Source organism: Glycine max, chromosome 8, assembly GCF_000004515.6.
Source record: "Glycine max cultivar Williams 82 chromosome 8, Glycine_max_v4.0, whole genome shotgun sequence".
NCBI lineage: Eukaryota > Viridiplantae > Streptophyta > Magnoliopsida > Fabales > Fabaceae > Glycine > Glycine max.
The window spans coordinates 12,104,898-12,125,106 of NC_038244.2; the positions used below are offsets into that span (position 1 = coordinate 12,104,898).

At 33.9% G+C, this 20,209-nt stretch overlaps 2 protein-coding genes across 5 annotated transcripts; one reads left to right on the top strand and one right to left on the bottom strand.

Annotated features, from left to right (window-relative positions):
- The first annotated feature begins 320 nt into the window (after nucleotides 1–320).
- Nucleotides 321–713, top strand: LOC100500483 (putative ARG7 auxin responsive family protein). Its single transcript, NM_001248065.2, has one exon. It carries the CDS (start codon nucleotides 353–355, stop codon nucleotides 629–631), a length of 279 nt encoding a protein of 92 aa, NP_001234994.2. The 5' UTR covers nucleotides 321–352; the 3' UTR covers nucleotides 632–713.
- A 3,716-nt stretch (nucleotides 714–4,429) lies between these two features.
- On the bottom strand, nucleotides 4,430–18,413 carry LOC100776816 (telomerase reverse transcriptase). Of its 4 annotated transcripts, none has more exons than XM_014778990.2 (12): nucleotides 18,105–18,413; nucleotides 17,070–17,147; nucleotides 16,458–16,523; nucleotides 16,194–16,347; nucleotides 15,243–15,682; nucleotides 13,451–13,577; nucleotides 13,066–13,198; nucleotides 9,939–11,247; nucleotides 7,160–7,698; nucleotides 5,911–6,183; nucleotides 5,423–5,705; nucleotides 4,430–4,669 (listed from the first exon to the last, which is right to left on the bottom strand). In XM_014778990.2, exons 1-11 carry the CDS (start codon nucleotides 18,411–18,413, stop codon nucleotides 5,432–5,434), a joined length of 3,702 nt encoding a protein of 1,233 aa, XP_014634476.1. In that variant the 3' UTR covers nucleotides 4,430–4,669; nucleotides 5,423–5,431. The 4 variants fall into 4 exon arrangements, with proteins under 4 accessions (XP_014634476.1, XP_006586389.2, XP_014634477.1 ...); XM_006586326.3 differs by having other exon boundaries at nucleotides 13,451–13,583; XM_014778991.2 differs by lacking the exon at nucleotides 5,911–6,183 and having other exon boundaries at nucleotides 13,451–13,583.
- Nucleotides 18,414–20,209: the final 1,796 nt, after the last annotated feature.

Consider the following 20,209-nt stretch of genomic DNA (forward strand, 5'->3'; position numbering starts at 1 on the left):
CCTCCATCCCACATAAGTGTCAACATCATTCTATTGGATTTTCTTTTACATAGATACATGTGTTTTATTTCAAGTAGGGTAACCTGTTACTTTCCTCTAAGACATTACCATACCATATGCCCTTGTCTCTCAGTTGGTCCCACGACTCATATCTTATAGCCCTCCTTCACAATAATTCAAGTAGCTAGCCTCCTTACATATCCTTTTATCTATATATATTCATGGTCTCAAGCATTTTAGAAACAACACAAATCATTGGCATCCTGAAGCATTCGAAATACATAAGCCTGAACATTTTCAAGTATTTTTTAGACCATTTTCTTCTCAATTCTAAGCACATACAAATACAACAATGGGTTTTCGTTTACCTGGTATCAGAAGGCCATCATTTGCTGCAAACATAGCATCTTCAAAAGCTGGGGAGGTGCCAAAGGGCTATATCGCAGTCTACGTTGGAGAGAGAATGAAGCGGTTTGTGATCCCTATATCATACTTGTCGCAACCTTCATTCCAAGACTTGTTGAGTCTAGTGGAGGAAGAGTTCGGATACGATCATCCCATGGGCGGCCTCACAATTCCTTGTAGCGAAGATGTCTTCCAACATATAACTTCTTCTTTAAATGGACAATAAATCCCACACTATAGGAGGCTGACATAGATTAGTAGTGACATTTTGTACCATAGGCATCTTCTCAACTTGTAAAGATCTTTCTTTCTCCACAACTAGATTGACAAAATCTCAATATATCAATTTTTTTAATGAGAATGAATTCTATTGCTCAAGCATCTTCTCTATTGTTCGGGAAAAAACACACTCATATCTTTAATATTCAAAAATCACACAACTAAGAACAAGAGACAACATCATAAACGAAATAGAAAAAGATTATAAATTTATTTAACATAATTTAGGTCCTCACTCTTACATCTACAACTTCAACCTCAATTTATTTATGATAGTTCGAACTCTCATTCTTACATTCCCGATCTCCCTCAAACAAAATTTTAGGATAAGTTACACAAACTTATAAATTTTTCCTCAATATAACTTTTCTCTCTCATATATGGTGGTGACCATCTTCTCATTTTAAGAACCCCTCTCTCTATATAGATTTAGTATCATAATCTTAAAACAATAAATAAATTTCTAATTTAGAAAATATATCTTTAATTCTAAACCATATCCTAAATATAAGATAATATCTTTTTTTTAATCTAAACAATATCCTAAAAATTTAAAATTGTTTCCCAACATTTATGTTTTCCGTTTATTTGTGTTGCAATGTTTTATTCTCCCTCTATGACCAATATTATTTCTTGTAAGAAAAAACTAGATTTTGTTCTGATAAATTTAAAAGCAGGAACAGAACACGTGATTCCTAACAAGGATGCGCTAAAATTTATTTGAGAAAAAGTTGAAATATACTCTTTTATTGATAAATTTACATATGAAATTAAAATTTTGAGGTGCCAAGGTAGGTGCGAAATAACAAAGGACTTAACATCAATGTTTACATTTTGCCTTGAATAACACTCGTCTAGTCCTACAACAAAAACTTTCTCTTATACCATTGACGTATGGTTTGGCTTATTATCACTCTCTCTCTCTCTCTCTCGCTATATATATATATATATATATATAAAATTATCATTCCAGTTTATTAGGCATTATTAAGCCATATAAGCCCGAGCGGTCTGACCAATTTTCCACGGAAGAAAAATCTAATAATTCCAGTGCTGGTGCTGCATGTTTCGCTAGATGGAAGAATTGATGACCCTTGAAAAATGATAATGATTTTGGCGTGATGATAAAATGCAAGGGAGTACTAAATCATAGGACAATAAAGTAACTAGTAGCTATAAAGCTGTTCCAGGGCAAATGTGTTGTGGGTTCCTTGTTCAGCTCAAGGATGGATATTGAAATTGGTATCCAAAGATTTAGTGCACTTAATCCCTATTAAAAGCTAATAGCCTGACATATGCCGATTGAAATTTGACAATGATACTGTTGCATCTATTAGAATTCGATCATTAAGATTAGGCAAAAGCAAAAGAAGTGTTTAAACAATCTCGTGTTGCACTGTCATTCCGGCAACAGGCTTGAACTTCCAATGGAGATACAAGAGTAAAAATTGAAAATCTTTACAACAAAAGTGTCCTCTGTACAAATTTGCCTCATCTAATCTATCTCAGTGTCTCCTTTAGCATGACTACTTGTGTTAAGAGTTCTACATTGAGTAAAATAAACTACTTGATATGATACTTGGACCTTGAGATTCTCTCACCTAATAGAATAGTCTTTTGGGTTGGACTCTCCTCTTTGTGCTTAAGTCCTAACAATTGATGTTTTCGTTGAGAGTCGGGCTAAGGAAAGGTGTCTTTGTTGTACTAAATGATATGCCCGTCTAATAAAACCCATTGATTTCGTTGCTCCACACAACAAATAACATACTGACGTTGAATGACTTGTATAAGAAAGAAATATCTGAATTCTGATACTTGAGGAATGTGTTGACTTGTGTTGCTTGAGAACCCAAGAAAAGTTGTATATATAGATTCCAAGGGCCTCCGTAATCTAATACCACAAATGAATGATATTTGGCAGTGGCTACAGTTGAGTTGAGTAAGAGACAATGGATCACAAGGTATTTATTTGTCTTCAGAAATATATTTCAAGGATTAAGAAGTTCAATGGGAGTGCATACCCCACCATCTGAGATGATGACCGACAGATTTATCCATTTGAAAAAGAAAAGAAAAAATCAGCGAAGGCACAATGAACCACATATTTTGTGTACGTCAAATTTTAAGCAGCATCATACAAACTTGCATAAGTTAAGTTGTGATCCCCTCAACACGAAATAAGTGTAGCATCATTACTACCTTAACATGTTAATTGATTCATGGGAGAGTCCTCTTAAGACATTACCATATGCACTTGTTTCTCAGTTGGTCCCATGACTCCTATCTCATACCCCTCCTTCACCAATAATTCAACTAGCTAGCCTTCTTACATATCCTTTTTATCAAATATATATTCATGGTTGTAAGCATTTTAGAACCAACACAAATCATTCAGATCTTGAAGCCTTTTAAATTTATAAAAAAGCCTGAACTTTCAAGTACTTTTTAGACCATTTTCTTCTTTAGTTTCAGCACATACAATAGTACAATACAACAATGGGTTTTCGTTTATCCAGAAGGGCATCACTTTCTGCAAATCAAGTGTCTTCAAAAGCTATGGAAGTGCCAAAGGGCTATCTTACACTCTACATTGGAGATGTCTCTCAAAGCATAACTACATCACGTTTGAAAGGACAATAAATCTCACACCGTTGAAGACTAACATAGATTTGAAGAGACATTTTGTACAATTGGCATCTTCATAGATTGTAAAGTTGTTTTACTTTTTGAGAAAAAGGAGAAAAGAAAAGTTCATTAGAATGATGAATTTTTCCGTTTTTATTTAATGAAAATGATTTCAATTACTCAATGCCAACGTTCACCTATTCCTATATGAGCAATGCTGCTTGCTATAAGAAAAAACAGACTTGGTTGTCCGGATAAATTTTAAGGTATAAATAGAACACGTGAGTCTTAGCAAGGGAAGAGCAGAAGTATTTTTTACTAGGACCAAGGAGAAAGATTAATTTATTTGGGGCCAAGTTTATTTGTTTTATTAATAAGTATTCACAACATGCATATGAAATTCAAATTTTGAGGTTTTAAGAACAAATTTTGAAAATTTGAAATACAACAAGGTAGCAGTCAAGGACGGAACTACATAGATTTCTCCACACTATTATTTGAGCGTGTGGGACAACCCTCTCAAAATATTAACCTAATAGTTTTCCTAATAAGTATACAATTTATAAAAGAAACAATTTAAGCTAAGAAATATAGTGCATAAGGTGAAATCTTTTAACACATTATCCACATATTGTCATTATAATCAAACCAATTTATGTGCACTGATAAGGATATAAAAAGTGTATATTAATTGTCATCGTTCGTTTTATGCTTAGTTGATGTTTGATATCAAATATTTAATTATTCTTCTGAATGACCCAGACTTGGTTATCTTAATAACAAAGATCTCAACTTCACTACAGGTCTAGCTGTTATAAGTCATTTAAAGTCTTTAGTCTCAAATTTTACTATATATTTCAATTACTTCAATTAAATTTTAACTTACTAGATTATATTTTCAATGTTATTTTATTTTTGAGTTTGAACAAATGTACAGTTGAACTGTTGAAAATAAATGTTTTATTGGTTTTGTATGTGTTTTTTTTATCATAAAAAATGTAATATTTAGGAGGTTGCTTGCGTTACAGAAACTGATGTATGTCTAAGACCTGCTAAGCAGAATCACATTGTGTTTTGTTACTTCACAGTTCGCACAAGGACAATATTGATATCAAATGACTTGCATGAGAAAGAAATACTTATCACTCATCAAAAAACTTGTATTGTTGAACTAGACATGACATGGACTCTTCTCCCGAATTCAAAGCCAGGAGACAAAAATAAACAAAATATATTATGCCAAATATAATAACCAATTTTACCACTCAGTATCACATTGTTGTTGAATCAGAAAACAACTAAAAGAAATAAGCATTTCAACGCAACTCATCACGCCATCGGTTCGTAGGATGTCTCTCACCTGCATGGAAGGACACACGAAAAAAAAATCACATGGAATATAAATATTACAAGCTTTTTCAGCCAATGTTACTTGTTTTAGCAATAATTTTTGCTAACAAAATTAGTGATCAAATTAATTTTAAATATTGGCGCCAAGTGTAGAACAATCAACAATGCATTCTCCCCCACCATGTGGGTGAGAGACAATGCAACAGATTGAACTAGAAGTAGAGACTTGTACATGGGATAAGGGGAAAAATGCTCGAAACAATTAACTATGCTCAGGTTGAATTCATTAGGATTTCTCAAAAAAAAAAAAAAAAAACACTTAACTAACCTAACATGAACCAACCGATTTAAATTTAGATCAGGATAGATTTTTTAGTGTTAGTGGATGTATTTAAAAAATCAAAATAAAATTAAAAAACAAGAAGGAGATTTCAGATTGTACATATATGTACTTAAAAGAATTAAAAGTATTACTTATTGAAGAATCCAAAATAAAATTGATAGAATAGAAAGAAAGAAAAAAAAAAAAAGTTCAAGTCAGGTTGAGTTCAACGGCTTCGACTCTATAACCTAATAATGGTTGGTTACACTCTTGTATACCTGATTTAACCTGAATATCTAAACTAGCCCAGGGATTTTGGTTTGGATGAATTCAGTATCATTGGGTTCACCAATATATCCAGATTCTTTATCACCCAATAGGTAGAAGAACATCCAATGAAATATTTCAACACAAAGAACTACTTAAATCATCGACACTGACCTTTAAGAGTTAATACTTGATGTCCCATAGCAAAGAGGAATTTTTGGTATTAATTGCATATTTCAGTTCAAGTGACACCCTCTCAGACATTCTATGTGATGACAACCTTGACCTCAAAATTGCCAGCAACTCCTTATGTCGTGATTGCTTTCTCTTTAGTACTTGTACAAAAGCATGAAGTCCAAGCCATTCCACTTCTTCCTTCTCCAATACAAGAATCGGCTGAATTTCTGAATTAAGACTTATGGAGTGCATTTGTTTCTTTATCAGCTGGTACATGTATCTGGCAGTTGATCATGAAAGAAAACTTAAATGACTAAAGGTTATAATTCCTAGTATTAGAGTATTCTATTCAGAAAGGTATACATAATCATTTGATTGAGAATTTATGCATGGCATTAGTTTGATGCGGAAAATCAATCAAATCAACAATGAGAAAAAGGCAGTCTTAATATCAGTTCAACGGTAAGATCATATTACATTCATACCTCAAAGAAATTTGTATGATGTTAGAACAATATCTTTTGTGGAGTTTGCATATGAAAGATAAATCCCGGATATAACAATGGAACTTCATTGCACATAACAAAAATATTTGATAAATATTTAATCTCACAACAGCTGCTGAATTGATATTTGAATCAAAGAATATAGGGTGGCATTTAGGTCTTAGAAAGAGACGCAGCTTCCCCTTGAGATTAATGCCTGGTTTACCTTGCCAGCGAACAGTAAGCGTCGAGCTTAAATGGCTACCCAAGTACCTGTTAGGCATATGGAAATACTTATTCCAAGAAAAGAAACGGGAAAAGTTCCACATTATAAATAATACCTAACACTAAATAGCTTTCAGACACATACAGCATCAATCAGTTGACAACATTAAATAATTTGAAGTTCCAATTACGATAACAGGTAAACAGTCTAATAAACATCCTGCACCTGGACACATTTCAGTAGAAATTTGTCTGACCAGTTTATCTTAAAATAAAAAATGAACATCTCAACCACCAAACCATATAATCTGTAGACTTCTCATATTATACCTATCCCAAAGTAATCTAAGTAACCCCTGCCACAAGATCCTACTCCAGATAAGAATAGATCAACAGAATATCAATTACAATTCAGTCATGCATAAGTCACTGCCTGTGAAATTTTAACTAAAATAAGTCACTTACGTTACATCTGAAAAGCCATAATATGGAACTATATGATTAAAAGCTACAAGTTTAACTAGCGTAGAAACCTTTTCTTAACCAGAGCCAAACTAAGACAAACAAGCATATTATGCTAACAAACTTATTTTACTAACTTGGTAAAAAACAACAGATGGAATGGAGAGCTATTTTGGAGTCAACTTTTATGTTTCTTTTGTTTAAATTTCACAGGAGGATATTCCACTATAATTTAACATTGAAATGTTTTCTGTTTTTTTTCTTGATTGTACAGGGTAACTCAAACCACAAATCACTAACCCCCTTTCAGTGAGACTAATCTTCATTCACAGTACCAAGTCACTCAAACCACTAACCCCCTTAACCTCTAAACTGTTCAACTAAACACCAATTACCAAATAAAAAAACCTATATAATTATTTGCTACACTCGAACATCAATGATCAATAAATACAGAAGCAAACTTGTATTATCAAAAATGCTAATTATGACAATAAGTTGAATCAAAAAGCTTTTAATTATGACAATAAGTTGAATCAAAAAGCTTTGAATGAAGATTAACTTAGTGTAGTCAGCCTGAATTTCCATAGTGGAACAATTGATAAGAAGACCACTCCATTGAAGAAATGAAGTAGCACCATCTTCCCCCACATAAACCCTGTTCAATGGGCAGTCTGATATATGTTCTACATCAAAGTTTGCACCAAACTTTTTCTTATTCATGTGGCAGTTGTAACCACGAAAACCTCTTTCTAGCCTGGAGAAAAAGCTAGCTGCTTGCTTCTTTGAGGTTGATATAAAAAGGAAATCATCAATAAATCGCATTAGCATGTAAGATGAGACTTTATCATCATAATTGGTTTGCCCAGCATTATTCTCCGTGCAACTGCCACATTCAAGAGTCTTTTCAAGAAACGGAAATATTACATGTCTCTCCAAATGTCCATAATACATGGAGCAAAGCAAGGATGACAAAACCCCTCCCTGGGGAATACCAACATCTTGCAAGTAAAATTTTCCATTAAACTGCAACACATTGCGCTTCACATGCTGCATAAGATCTGCATTCAAAGCTTTCTTTTTCACGGTGTTCCATCGTTCCTGGGATAATATACAAGTTTAAATTAAGTATAGTATAGGAATCTTATTTTGCAGAAAACTCGCTTTTATTTGAAGCATCCTGTTATTGCTTTAAAAAAAAAAAATAAACAAAATAAAAAAAGCAATGGTTCCTATGATAAGAAAGCAATACCAAAAATGCATTTAGTCTTATTGGTGTTAGGGATGGACCTACACTAGTAGTATTAGCATAGTTAACAATGTTGAATAGCAGCATGGAACAGCTGACCCCAAAACAGCTATAATGGGATACCAAATAGCAAGATGGCCACTGTTATGAAATTTTAGATACAAGTTAATGTATATTTATATACTAAACATACATGTATGCTCAAATATTCTTCGTACCCCATTGCCCAGAGGCTCTTCGCTATGCGAAGGTATGGGGGAGGGATGTTGTACGCAGCCTTACCCTTGCATATGCAAAGAGGCTGTTTCCGGATTCGAACCCATGACCAACAGGTCACCAAGGCACAACTTTACCGCTACATCAGGGCTCGCCCTCATGTATGCTCAAATATACTAAAAATAAATTATACAAAAGAAAATATGTATTCATTATTAATAATATAAATTCATAATGGCAGAGAATAAAGAACAAGATCAAAGGAAAGGGTAAAGAGAGTAGTTAGAGAAAGAGAAGGGATGACCAAAAAATGGCCAGAGGTCAGGGATGGACACAAACTACAAATAACAGAAGTAAAGAATATGACCACTGCGCCTCAGGTAAGGGATTGCCAGAAATCATCACTGCTGGCAAAAATTGTTAAGACTGGAAAATGCTGAGAAATGTCACCACTGGCCAGAAACTGTTACCAGAGAAGAGTTGGTTTACATGAGAGAATTTGTTTAAGGGTCGGAAAATTAGGATTTTATTCGAAACCTCTGATTCAATGAAAGGGAAGCATTATGAAATTACACCCCAAAAAAGCTTAAGGTGATACTGTACTGTCATATAGCTAAATTTGGGAATTTAGGGGTACCTAGTAGCAATGGCACCCTGAAAGATGCTGTGATATCATCTGGCTATTGCACAGCTGCAACAGAAGCTTTTCAAAACCACAATGCTAGTTCCATAAAGACTAGGAGCAGCTCCCCAATGTCATCTCACTATAGCATGCTATTGACAAGTACGGATACTACTACTAGCACTGTCCTAATTAGCAACAGAACTGTATCAGGTTATCATCTTTGTGTAAAATTGTATTATTAACGTCAGAATACCAACTGCCATTCTCTCTTTTTCCTTTTCCAAACCCTAAATTTTCAAAGGAAAGACCCCAATATACCAAAAAGGGAAACAATATTATAATTAACTAGAAATGGGGAAGTTGTGTGTGACAATAAAGAAACATGGAGTAGAAGCAGTAACCAAGAATAAAGAAGAGTGAAAGGAGAGAGAAGAGAGAAGATGTCTGACTGTATTCATTCCAAATTCCCCCACCTTTACAGTCTGAATCTGCAGTGTACATATTGACCTGAAAGCTGAAACTAACTATTAACTGTCGACCTATTATTCTTCTCACATAACCCATACATCAATACTCCTCCCCCTATTGAATTCCCTTGTACTCAAGGGATATTAAAGTAGACTTGAGTTTATCAAACCATGCTCAAGGAGCCTGCTTTAAGCCATAGATGGCCTTATTAGAAAGTTGATAGAAATTATAAACATGGAGTTAATATTGATTGATACTGTTCTAGGCAAAATGGAGGCCTTGACACATGGCACACAAGGCCTAGATAAGGCATAATGGACCACTAGCCATCATTAACAAAATGAATTGAACATACAATTTCCTAATGTATCACTAAATAGTTCAAATTGAATCATGTTAACTGAATATAGAGGAACGACTAGTTCAAGTTGTCTTTTGTGTCTCAGCCACTGCCTGGACCAAGGAATCTAGTACGAAGATAATTATATTAAAACAAAACTCAGTTTAAAATAGGAGTAACTTTAGTGTCTTTGTCAACTAAAATATGGGTGAACAAACAATATGGGAGTAAAAGACAATTGAATTAATATACCTGTCTGATACTCACAGGATGGTGTAAATTAATCATATATAGGAGGAAGAGAAAGATCACATTCAAGGTACAAGGCATTTATGCTTGAATGTGTAAACTTGTTATTACCCCAAATGAAACAGAACCAGATAGTGACAGAATGTGCAAGTATACTGTATACACACCCTGATGACTCTTATGAAAAATGATACCTGGTTAACAAAGACACCATGATGGGAATGAAAGGAAGCAAATGAAGTGAATTGTGTATCGCTATTGTTTCTTGTTTCATCCAGCATCGTAAATTGCTTTTGAACCCACAGAGACTTCTTTGTGCAAACAACTTCATCATACTGCTTAAGAAAATACACATCTTTCAGTAGAAAATCTTTCATTATATCAAGAAGCTTGTCCTGATTAATAGAATCAAATGCTTTCATCACATCAGACTTAACAATGAACAAATTAGGCATAGATGCTGATCCCTTCTTCTGGCCAACCAAAAATGGGCATAATTTTTTGTAAACATCATTGTAGTCAAACACTGAAGATCCTAGTTTGTTGGGCTCCTTGAACCGAATTCCTTTTAGTATAGTATGGGCATCACGGAGAACAGAATTGACAGACGGATAATGTTTATACTTGGAATGGTTTTTTACCTTCCCCTTTGTTTTCCAATTTCGAACTCCCATAGTGGACATAAGCAGTGGCATTTTTGAAGAACCTTTCAGATTGGCCACCATCCTTACTCCATTTTCTTTTGGTTGAAGTCTAAGTTTTGAAAACCCAAATTTTCTACCTCTAAGAATATTACGTACAGCCACATCATCCAGGCAACTGTATCTCCAGTCTTTAAAGCAAGCAACAGTGCTAGCAGCCAACTTTTCCCAAACTGGTTTTGGATAATAGTAAATATCTTGTTTCCCTTGCTCACTTTCAGTAACATAGAAGTTTGATTGCACCAAAGGTACAACCAGAAAAGAGAAATACCAGAAGATCCACTTCTCCAGAAGCTTGTGTTTGACACCATGGACTGCATCATTCCAATTCTTGAATTCCTGATGAAATAATTTATTTTTCCCTTCTATATACTTTAGAACAGAAGCATTTTGACTATTTAAGAAATATTTATTTGATAAGAAAGGAAATGATGATATTTTAAGTTTGTGCATACATAGCTTTAAAGGGAATTTCTCAAATCTCCGTAAGTGTATGAACTTGGAAATATTTCTCCTCATTATTCTCCAAGTAGGAGGAGTACCTAATAATTCAGAAGGAAGTAAACTCCTAGAAACAGCCCATATAAAAGATACAACTTGACTTTTTGAACAGTATGACTTAAATGCCTCAGATGGTGAATCTATTGTTTCCACAGTATCTGCATGGTATTTAGAACTTCCGATTGTATTTTTATCCAAATCAAATGATGAAACAACACAATGCTTATTCAAGAGCTTTGTATGCTGGCAATAGCGTGTCCTACGAATGAGATGCTTAAACCACTTAACAAGGGAGTGATACCTGCAAATAAGTATTAAAATTAAAATAAGTACAATTTACAAGAAATTAGAGCTTTCCTCGTTGACTTTGACTTCTAAAGCATATAAAAGGCTTATCTTATGATTCAGCCTGATGGGAACACTTGTAAGTTTACATTGAAATTAGTTTCCAATCTCCTCAAGAAGATCAAGTGTGTATTTCCTTTCAGAGATAAAATACCGTGCTTTGAGTAGGCCACCACAATTCCAAGGAAAATCTAAGTTTCCCAGGGGCCTTCATTTCAAACTAACAATTTTTTCCTTTAGTTGTTTCTCAATTGGCTCATCCCCTATAATAATGATAGCATCAACATATACAAGTAGAATGGTTTACCTCCTTGTTAATGTATGAAGAAGAGGATATGATCTCCCAAACCAAGCGTGGGGTGATTTCTTTAATTGGTATAAAGCTTTCCTTAACTAGCATAAATTTTTTCTTTCACTGATGTCTGATAGGGCCAAATCTTGGTGGAGTCTCCATTCAAGAACTCATAAATGCCATATATCCAAGCCAAGTGTATCCCTTAGCCACTAGTTGCACTTCAAATTTATCCAGAGTGTTTGTCTGACTTGCACTTGACAATAGGGATGTCAAAACAAGTTGAACCCAATGGATGAACTCATTTAACCCACCTAAATGGGTTAGATTGGGTTGCATGATTGAACCTACCACCCAATGCAACCAACCAACTCAGCAGGTCAACAACAGGTTGGGTTGACCTGCCAGGTTGAGTTATTTTTTTGTAATTTTAAAATTGAAATATTTGAATTTGGATGGTTTATTATACTAGTAGCATAATTTACTTGTATTTGCTTAGTGATTGATGTATATAACAGTGAGTTGTGTTTTTTTATTTTCTATTATTTAAAAAAATTCAAGTCTCACATCAGTTAGAGATAGTACAAAAATAGAATATATAAGTGAGGGAAAACAAACAACCCTCACCTTATAAGTCAATGTTATAGGGTTGAGTTAGACCCATAATCCAAATTCTAAGATGATATCAAAGTCTATTCTAGATCCATTAAAGGATGACCCACATATCATCCATACACCAGGCCCGATAGTGTTTGGCGTAAGAGGATGTATTAGGAAACCCAAGTTCTATATCGGCTAAAGATAGTGTCAAGATAGTATATGGGTCTTAGGATTTGGGCTTAAGGCCAAACTCAACCCCACAAAACTAACTTGTAAGGTGAGGATTGCCAAGATTTATATATACAACTTAGGCTTTATCTCTAATTGATGTTGGATCTGAATCTCCTTAGAGACGAAATCCCGATGGCTGTACACTACGATGCTTCACTTAGCTTTTCTAGTCAACCCTTCATAGCATTAGACTTCGTAGGGGCAACCTCAATTAAGACAGCTTTCCAACAATAGGCATGTGAAATAATTGGAAAAAAATACTAACCTAGAGATATTAAGCTACAAATCTGTACATAATAACAGTAAGAGGGAAATTAGGGAAGTCTAATCACAATTACACACTACAACACTTACATTCGAAGACCCCTTTTTATAGAAAATTATCAGGCAAAAAGTAGAAACTTGAAATCAAAGCATCTTCTATACAATTGTAAGAATGGTTTTAAATCAGGCCTGCAGTATCATGAAATTCAAGTTCCAAAGCAAAAAGATAGATGGATAGCAAAATAAAATAAACTTCAAATATATTATGAGCACAAAATACAGGACATGAAGTTGGGTTCTTATCATTGATTAATAATTAAATTTAAAAATGTAATAACATTCAAATTTAAGAATGTATTGTAATTAAAAGGGCCTGCCTGAACTTACAGGCATCCAGAGTCAATGAGACATGAGCCATTGCTGTGCAAACAAGGTATTATCTGGGCATTTGAGAAGCCAAAAATATCGTCAATGAGATGCTTTGAATAAGCCAAATTTGGCTTTAAGGAATATAAAATATCTGAAGATAATTTGTGAAGGAAAAGTATAATACTTTAATTTAGAAGAGGAAGCAACGCAACATTATAACACTAGGCAAAAAAATGTCTCAGGAACTTGAAGGGCAAGTGATTATGAAAAAATTCATAAAACAATTCACGTTTGGAGCCTGTAAACATAGGGGCAATTCCATATAAAGTATCAGTGAACCAAAAAATCCTATTTCAAGAAGGGACATGTACAACATGCAGGTTCAAAATTCATTGGTGGATACGTTTCTTCGGAAAAACTGCATGAGAAGACTCCAGGTTATAGAAAATAGATTGCCTTTTGATGTCAGTCCTCTTAGGAACAGCTGGAAGAGATTGCAGGATTAAACAGCAAGAACATTGCCACGGCATCTGCAGCTAAACAACATATAAACAGCATGTGAATAAAAAATAAACAATCGTATTGGAAGATCACCAAACCAAAATTGACATGGTAAATTACTGTTGCTGAAGATTAAGATGAATCCCACTGTCCTCTTGCACTTCAGCATTAATATTTTGGGTAATGCAATCATAATCTACCATCAACATCTCAACTCTCACTTCTTCATTAACATATTGCCACACCATAATATATATACTGTAGAGAAACTAGAATCTGAAATGATAGTTAACTAAACTCCATCAAAAGCTTTTATAAGACAGGCTAGTTTTCCATGCTTCTTTGGAGCTTTTGCTAATGGGGTTTTAAAGGGTGTTTCTGGGACATGCTTGCAAAAGGAGTAGATCTTTTGACTGAAGCAATTTACTTTTCCCTTTTCAAATGTTACTTTGTAATGTTACGCAGATCATTATGCTCCAATTTCATATTCCCTTCTATCTTGATGAACTTCTCTTTTATAAAGAAAAAGTACCAAATGTGAAGCACTTGCTTGTGCCTATTGTAGATAATGGCATAATGCTGGCTTTCTAGGCATTTATTGCATGTTGATCATTGTGATTAGTAGGTTACTTTGAGCATTTACCTTCAACCTGATAGGAACCGGGCTACTAAGTGGGATAAACCCTTCAGGGTGTATCAGCACAGGCCCAAAACCAATAAGTGAATAGCTTGTATTCTCACTAGTGATAGGAAGGGTAGGAAGGGAATTAGCCTGGCTGTTAGATGTGGAATGCGTGAGTTTATTCCGTTATAAAAGAAAGTGCTGTACTGATTGTGGAATCATCGAAGAGGATCATACTAGAATATTGGGGCAGAGAGTTTCTCTCTCTTGCTTGGGACAGTGTTGACTCTCAGTATCAATTCTCTTCTTCTTCCTCTCTCTATTTCTATTTCTGCTCCTCACCTCTGTTTTGCAGGCACCATTGATACGAATTGTATCATTTGGTGCTTTCATTGGTACGAATTCGTATCACAACCACAGTACAAATTGCTACAAGCTAAATTCTGGGCTATTGAGAATTACTGTTTTCAATATCAAACTCCACTTATGGTTATAAATGATTATTGGAAGCAGACAGTCTGAACTATTCTAGCATGTCATAAAAATATCACAACTCCATCAACAGAAAAGAACAAAGGTAAAAAATTATCAAATATAATGGAAATAGATTAGATGGTATTTCCTATTATTAGAAATGGATTGAGCCTAACTCAACCACAAAAGTTAGCTCAATGAAGGAGGGTTTGCCAAGTCTCAGAATGAGTATTCTACCCATTCCTAGCCAATGTGGAACATCTTAACCTACAATATAAAATTACAATCAGATGTCTCTAGAAGTTTAATTTATTCTATTTGTCCATTGTATATTACTTTACTGTTACTTGAAATTTTGTATGATTACAAAGAGCCAACAATTAATAATCTTCCACTAAATCCAAAAGTAAAACAGATTAAGGATTTCCTTCATACCTATGAATCAGTACAATTATAACGGCCATCGCACCAAACATTATCAGTATTTTGGATTGACGCAAACTACAAATTTGTGGAGCATTTGAAGAATACAAGCTTGACAAAGAAATGAATCTAATGCCGACCAAAATTTCAGGACAAAAGAAAAACAATTGATCACCTTTGCATGATAGCTTAAGCTTGTGGTGTTGGGCAGAGAAGTAGCACGCATGCAATCTTTATTTGTAGGAAGTACATTGCAATGTGTATTTAGACTATTTTCTTCAAGGTTTAATTGCTTTTGCATTTTGCAACTACGCCGCTGCCATTTAAATGGCCTAGAACGTTTTCCAAGCCTAGGTGTAATACAATTTGAGCCTTGTTTCCCTTCTGACTCCAACTTCCTTAAAACAGTTCCAGTTCTAGTCGACTTAGGAACTTCAGAGACACTGACATCATAATTCCTGGTCCCATGATGCCTGATCAGTTGCATTGAATACTTACTGGTTAAGTCACAGTTAATTGAAAAACCCAGAGGACCAATGGTACTGTAAGAATTATGGCACTTTTGTTTCTTTACTGGTAGGTCATCAGCATCAACTCTTTTTCTCTTTTGTTCACCTGTTGCAAATTAAACCCACTATTGCAACATCTCACTAATAGTCAAGAGGGAAAAGGATATTCCCAATATGTCATGTTTCTCTAAACTCATCACAGAAATAAGTTGTCAGGAAAGAAGACATGAGATAGCAATAACAATAAATTGGTTCAATAAGACAATAATAGCAGACAGTTCATTGCTTCATGAGTTTGTCCAATCACTGATATACAGCAGATATGGCAATGGTTATCAAATTCTCAGATGTAGCAATTTACATTCATTCTAAGAATTTTAATGACAAGACAAGTAATTTTAAGATTATAGTATTAATCAACAGTCTGGCATTATAGCAAATTGAACATAGGATTAGAAGTCTAAATGAATAAAAAAACATTCCATTTTTTATAAAACAAGATGGATTTAAACATGATTTTATAGCAATAAAAAAAAAACCATCTTCACAGAAATTCTTTGTTACATTTAATATGTTTCAATGAGATCATAGTGTGATAGACAGACATTTCTTATTACCATTATTCTGATAGCAAAACTTGGATGAGCCCTTGAGCATTTTAAAGCATAGATCGTTGATTGGAGGACCTCCCACCTGGTGGTGTTTTCCATGGGGAGCTGGCAAGAATACAGATGTATTCCTTAGTAGGTAAAACATAAAATAATCTCCAACCTGCATGGATGAAAGTTTTTACCTAGTTTTAATAAGAAAAAGAATAGAGAATTAAAAACTAGCTTCATCTAAATAAATATCATCCTAAAAATCTTGATGTCATCACATACCCTGCTTAACAGAAGACACCAAGAAGCGCAGGATAAAAGCTCCACAATAGGGCTTGAACATTTACTCTGCATATGAACTAAATAATTATACAAGACATATACACTCATACATATATACACACTAGATGCCTGCCTAACCAGTAACCACCCTCTAAAAATAAAGGAAGAAATAAATCATATTAGTCTTCAGAACAATTATAACCCTAACATTATTTCTTGGATCACAATGAATCCTCCATTTGCCAGTTTATATTATGTCAACACTCAACAGTTAACTAAAATCAGATAAGAGAAATGTGCTAACACCATCCAGAACTATGCAGTGTTGAGGCATGCAATAGCACAAAAGCCGTTCAAATCACAGTGCATAACCATAGTTGAGGATTTCAGGATCAACAGCACTTAATTAACATAGCAAATTATTTTATGTAGTACCTAATGAACTCTATTTCATTGTAACTCCTTGAAACATCTAATCCAACATTAAGAATACCCTCATAATGGAAAAGCAGCAACAGAAACAACAAAAAAGAATAATGCCGGAGAGTAAAAATGACACAGATAACCTACAAAATTGTACAGCACTAAACAAGAAAGGAAGAAATTTGTCACCGGATCATAACCAGAACACAACACATTGGAAGATTCATTTCGAAGCAGCAGCATCGGTTCAATGGTCCTCCGTACAATCTGAAAGTCAAAATCAGCATTCGGAAACCATTATCTCAAGGATTCTATCCAAAAGCCAAACAAGTAAACTTATAGAAACAGCAATCAAGCAGTAATAACAATAATCTACAATATTCAGAATGAAGAGAAAAACAGTGTATTAATCTCAGTATCAGAAACCTAAAAGGAAATTAGCAGAAAACAATCAAGGAACCCTCTGTTTCCTTGCCCAAGCCTAAGCCGAATTCTCAATTACTAATTTCCTCTCCACCCTCTCTCTCTCTCTACTCCTCCTCTCCCTCTCTAACAGATTCCTCTCTCCCTCAACCATCATGGCCACCCTTTTTCCCTTCTAGAATATACTTTTAACCCCTTAGTTTCACAGTTCACCTGCTGAAACTGTAATATTTCCTTATCCCTGGAATTATTGGACTCAAGGATCTCATCATAAATCCTCACTTTACTCCCTGATATTGTATGCATCAATCATTTTAGCACTTCACTTTAGTTCCTGATTTAGAGAACACCATTCATGTTAGTCTTTTTTTCACTTCCTTTTCTACGAAAGTGAATGATTCTTTTTAAAGTGAGAACTAAAAAGAAGGTTTACACTTTTTGGAACACAAACTCATGACATTATTACTTAATGTCAAAAAACACAAGAATACAAAAAAGAATTTAATCTCCATGCAATGTCATTGCAAAGATATGTATCCTGTTACAACCAATTAGAAAATCATTTTAGGTATGATTTTAAAACATTTATTAGAAAACTAAGCAATCTTCTTATCTTCTTTCACAACCTATAAAGTCTAAAAAATGCATAAAAAAAAAAAAACCAAAACACTTCTTAACCTATAAAAGACTCATCATGTCAAACGCCCAAAATTTAAAAAAAAAAAAAACAGCACTTTTTATTATAAGAAGAAAAAAAGACATATTTCACAAAGCATAGGAAATTGAGACTGGAGGGAGTACCATATATTGGGACAAGCGGGAGGAGAGCGGAGAGAAGAACGGGAGCGGCGAAGGCGCGTTTCTTGGAACGGCGACGAAGCATTTCGAGAGCAGTTCGCGGTAGTCCGAGGGATCCTCGGGGCGGAGAAGAAACTTCTCCGCGTCGACGGCGCAGCCGAGGCAACCGCGGCCGCGGCAGTGGCAAAGCGCCGGCGGAGACGGCGGAGGGAGCAAGGAAATGATGGTGCTGGAGAGGGTTCGCGCTCGGGCGCCGAACATGCGCCATAGCACGCCGGGAACCGCAGGCTTCTTGTTGTGTTTTCGCGCCATTTTTGGCAGGAAAGAGAAAGAAATGCTGTGTTTTATTTATAGAGAAATAATATAGGAAAAAAAATCTGTCCTGTATTTCGTGGGATTTACACATTTTATCTTTTATTTTTTTTTTCTTTTATCTATTTCTCTTCTAAGTAAAAAGAAAAATATTTCAAACTGGGATAGGAGGGAAGCATAAGCGGGATTTACGTTTTAGTGACTGTCGTAATTACTTTTAAGTGAGACGTACGGAGGAGTGACTTTAGGTTATTGGAAGTTGAATTTGAAAAGATAACAAGACGTTCAACTTGCTATGTAAAAAATATATATATGGAAAAATTAAATTCCATTCATATAATTTTGATAATCATAATATAATTTTCTAATTTATCATTAAATTTAAAATTCTTTTTACATAGATATATGTAAAATTTCATATTAATTTAAATCATTTGTTATTTCTTTTAAATAAATTAAAATCAACTTAATATAAATATTTTAAAATATATTAAAATATGAATTATTTAATTATTTTTTTATTGTTATTTAATTTTGATAAAATTTAACACAAATAATCTTAATAACGCATAAATATAATTTAACGATTAAATTAATAAAAATCATATTTATATTAAATTATAAAAATAATATAATAATTATAAAAGTTGCATATCCGTATAATATATATATAGGACCTATGAGAAAGATTATTTATATGAGAATGTGCATTAGGGGCAAGAAAACCTATAATCAAATAAAATGGTATCATATCAGAATGGTTATTTTTATGGGAAAATGTGTATTAGGCACAAGAAAAGCTATAATCAAATAAAACGGTATCAGCACAAAGAAGAGAAGAAAAAGGAAGAAGTAGAAGTATACGGAACTGCGGAAGAGGTGTTTGAATGGCTGAGAAGAAGAAGGAAATGATTGTTGATGGGTAAATGTGCAAGACTTTGAGTAGAAGCTGTAACGGATACTGGTTCCTGGACGGTGGTGAATCAGAATTTTCTTGTGATTGTTGATGGTTCCTTACAGCATTATTGCTCTTCAAAATGTTGCACTACCATGATTTCATAAACCAACATTACGTATATTTTATTCCCAAGCCTTTAACGCTTTTGATCTCCTGTAATCATACGGAATGTTTATGTGGAGAAGGATTGAAAAACCAAACCAAGCTTTCTTCAGATGTGATTTTCTGTTGGCTCTTAAAAAAAGGAAAACTGTATTTACTTGGGTATTTTTGGAAAAGAAAAAACAAAGGGGAGTGTCTTAATAAAGAAGGGAAGCGGAAATAGTAATTTTCCTCAATAAAAAGAAGCATTTGTGCCTGTAAGCCCTTCCAACACAATTCAAAATGGGATATTACTTAACACACCTCATTATTTGCTTTAGTACCACAATGGTCTACCTCAAGTATGTTACGAATTGTACAATCCATAATACATTGGATAATATTACGGATTATCCAATATATAAAATTGAATTTTGGACTATTTCAATCCAATCTATTTCAGGTTACATTCAAGCTACATTTAAAACAATATATATATATATATATATATATATATATATAAAGGACATAAATTATGAGATGAAATATTTTATGAAACTGAGAGAATTAAATATGGACTTGATAATCATATATAATATTTAATAACATCTAATCACATGAAAATAAATAATGAATAGTTAGTGCATAGATATTTTGATAATAAGATAATAATGATCATAAAAAGAAAAAATCAACAAAACTAAAAATATTATAAAAATGATTTTTATGTTCCAAAAAAATGTGTTAGTTGTGTTTT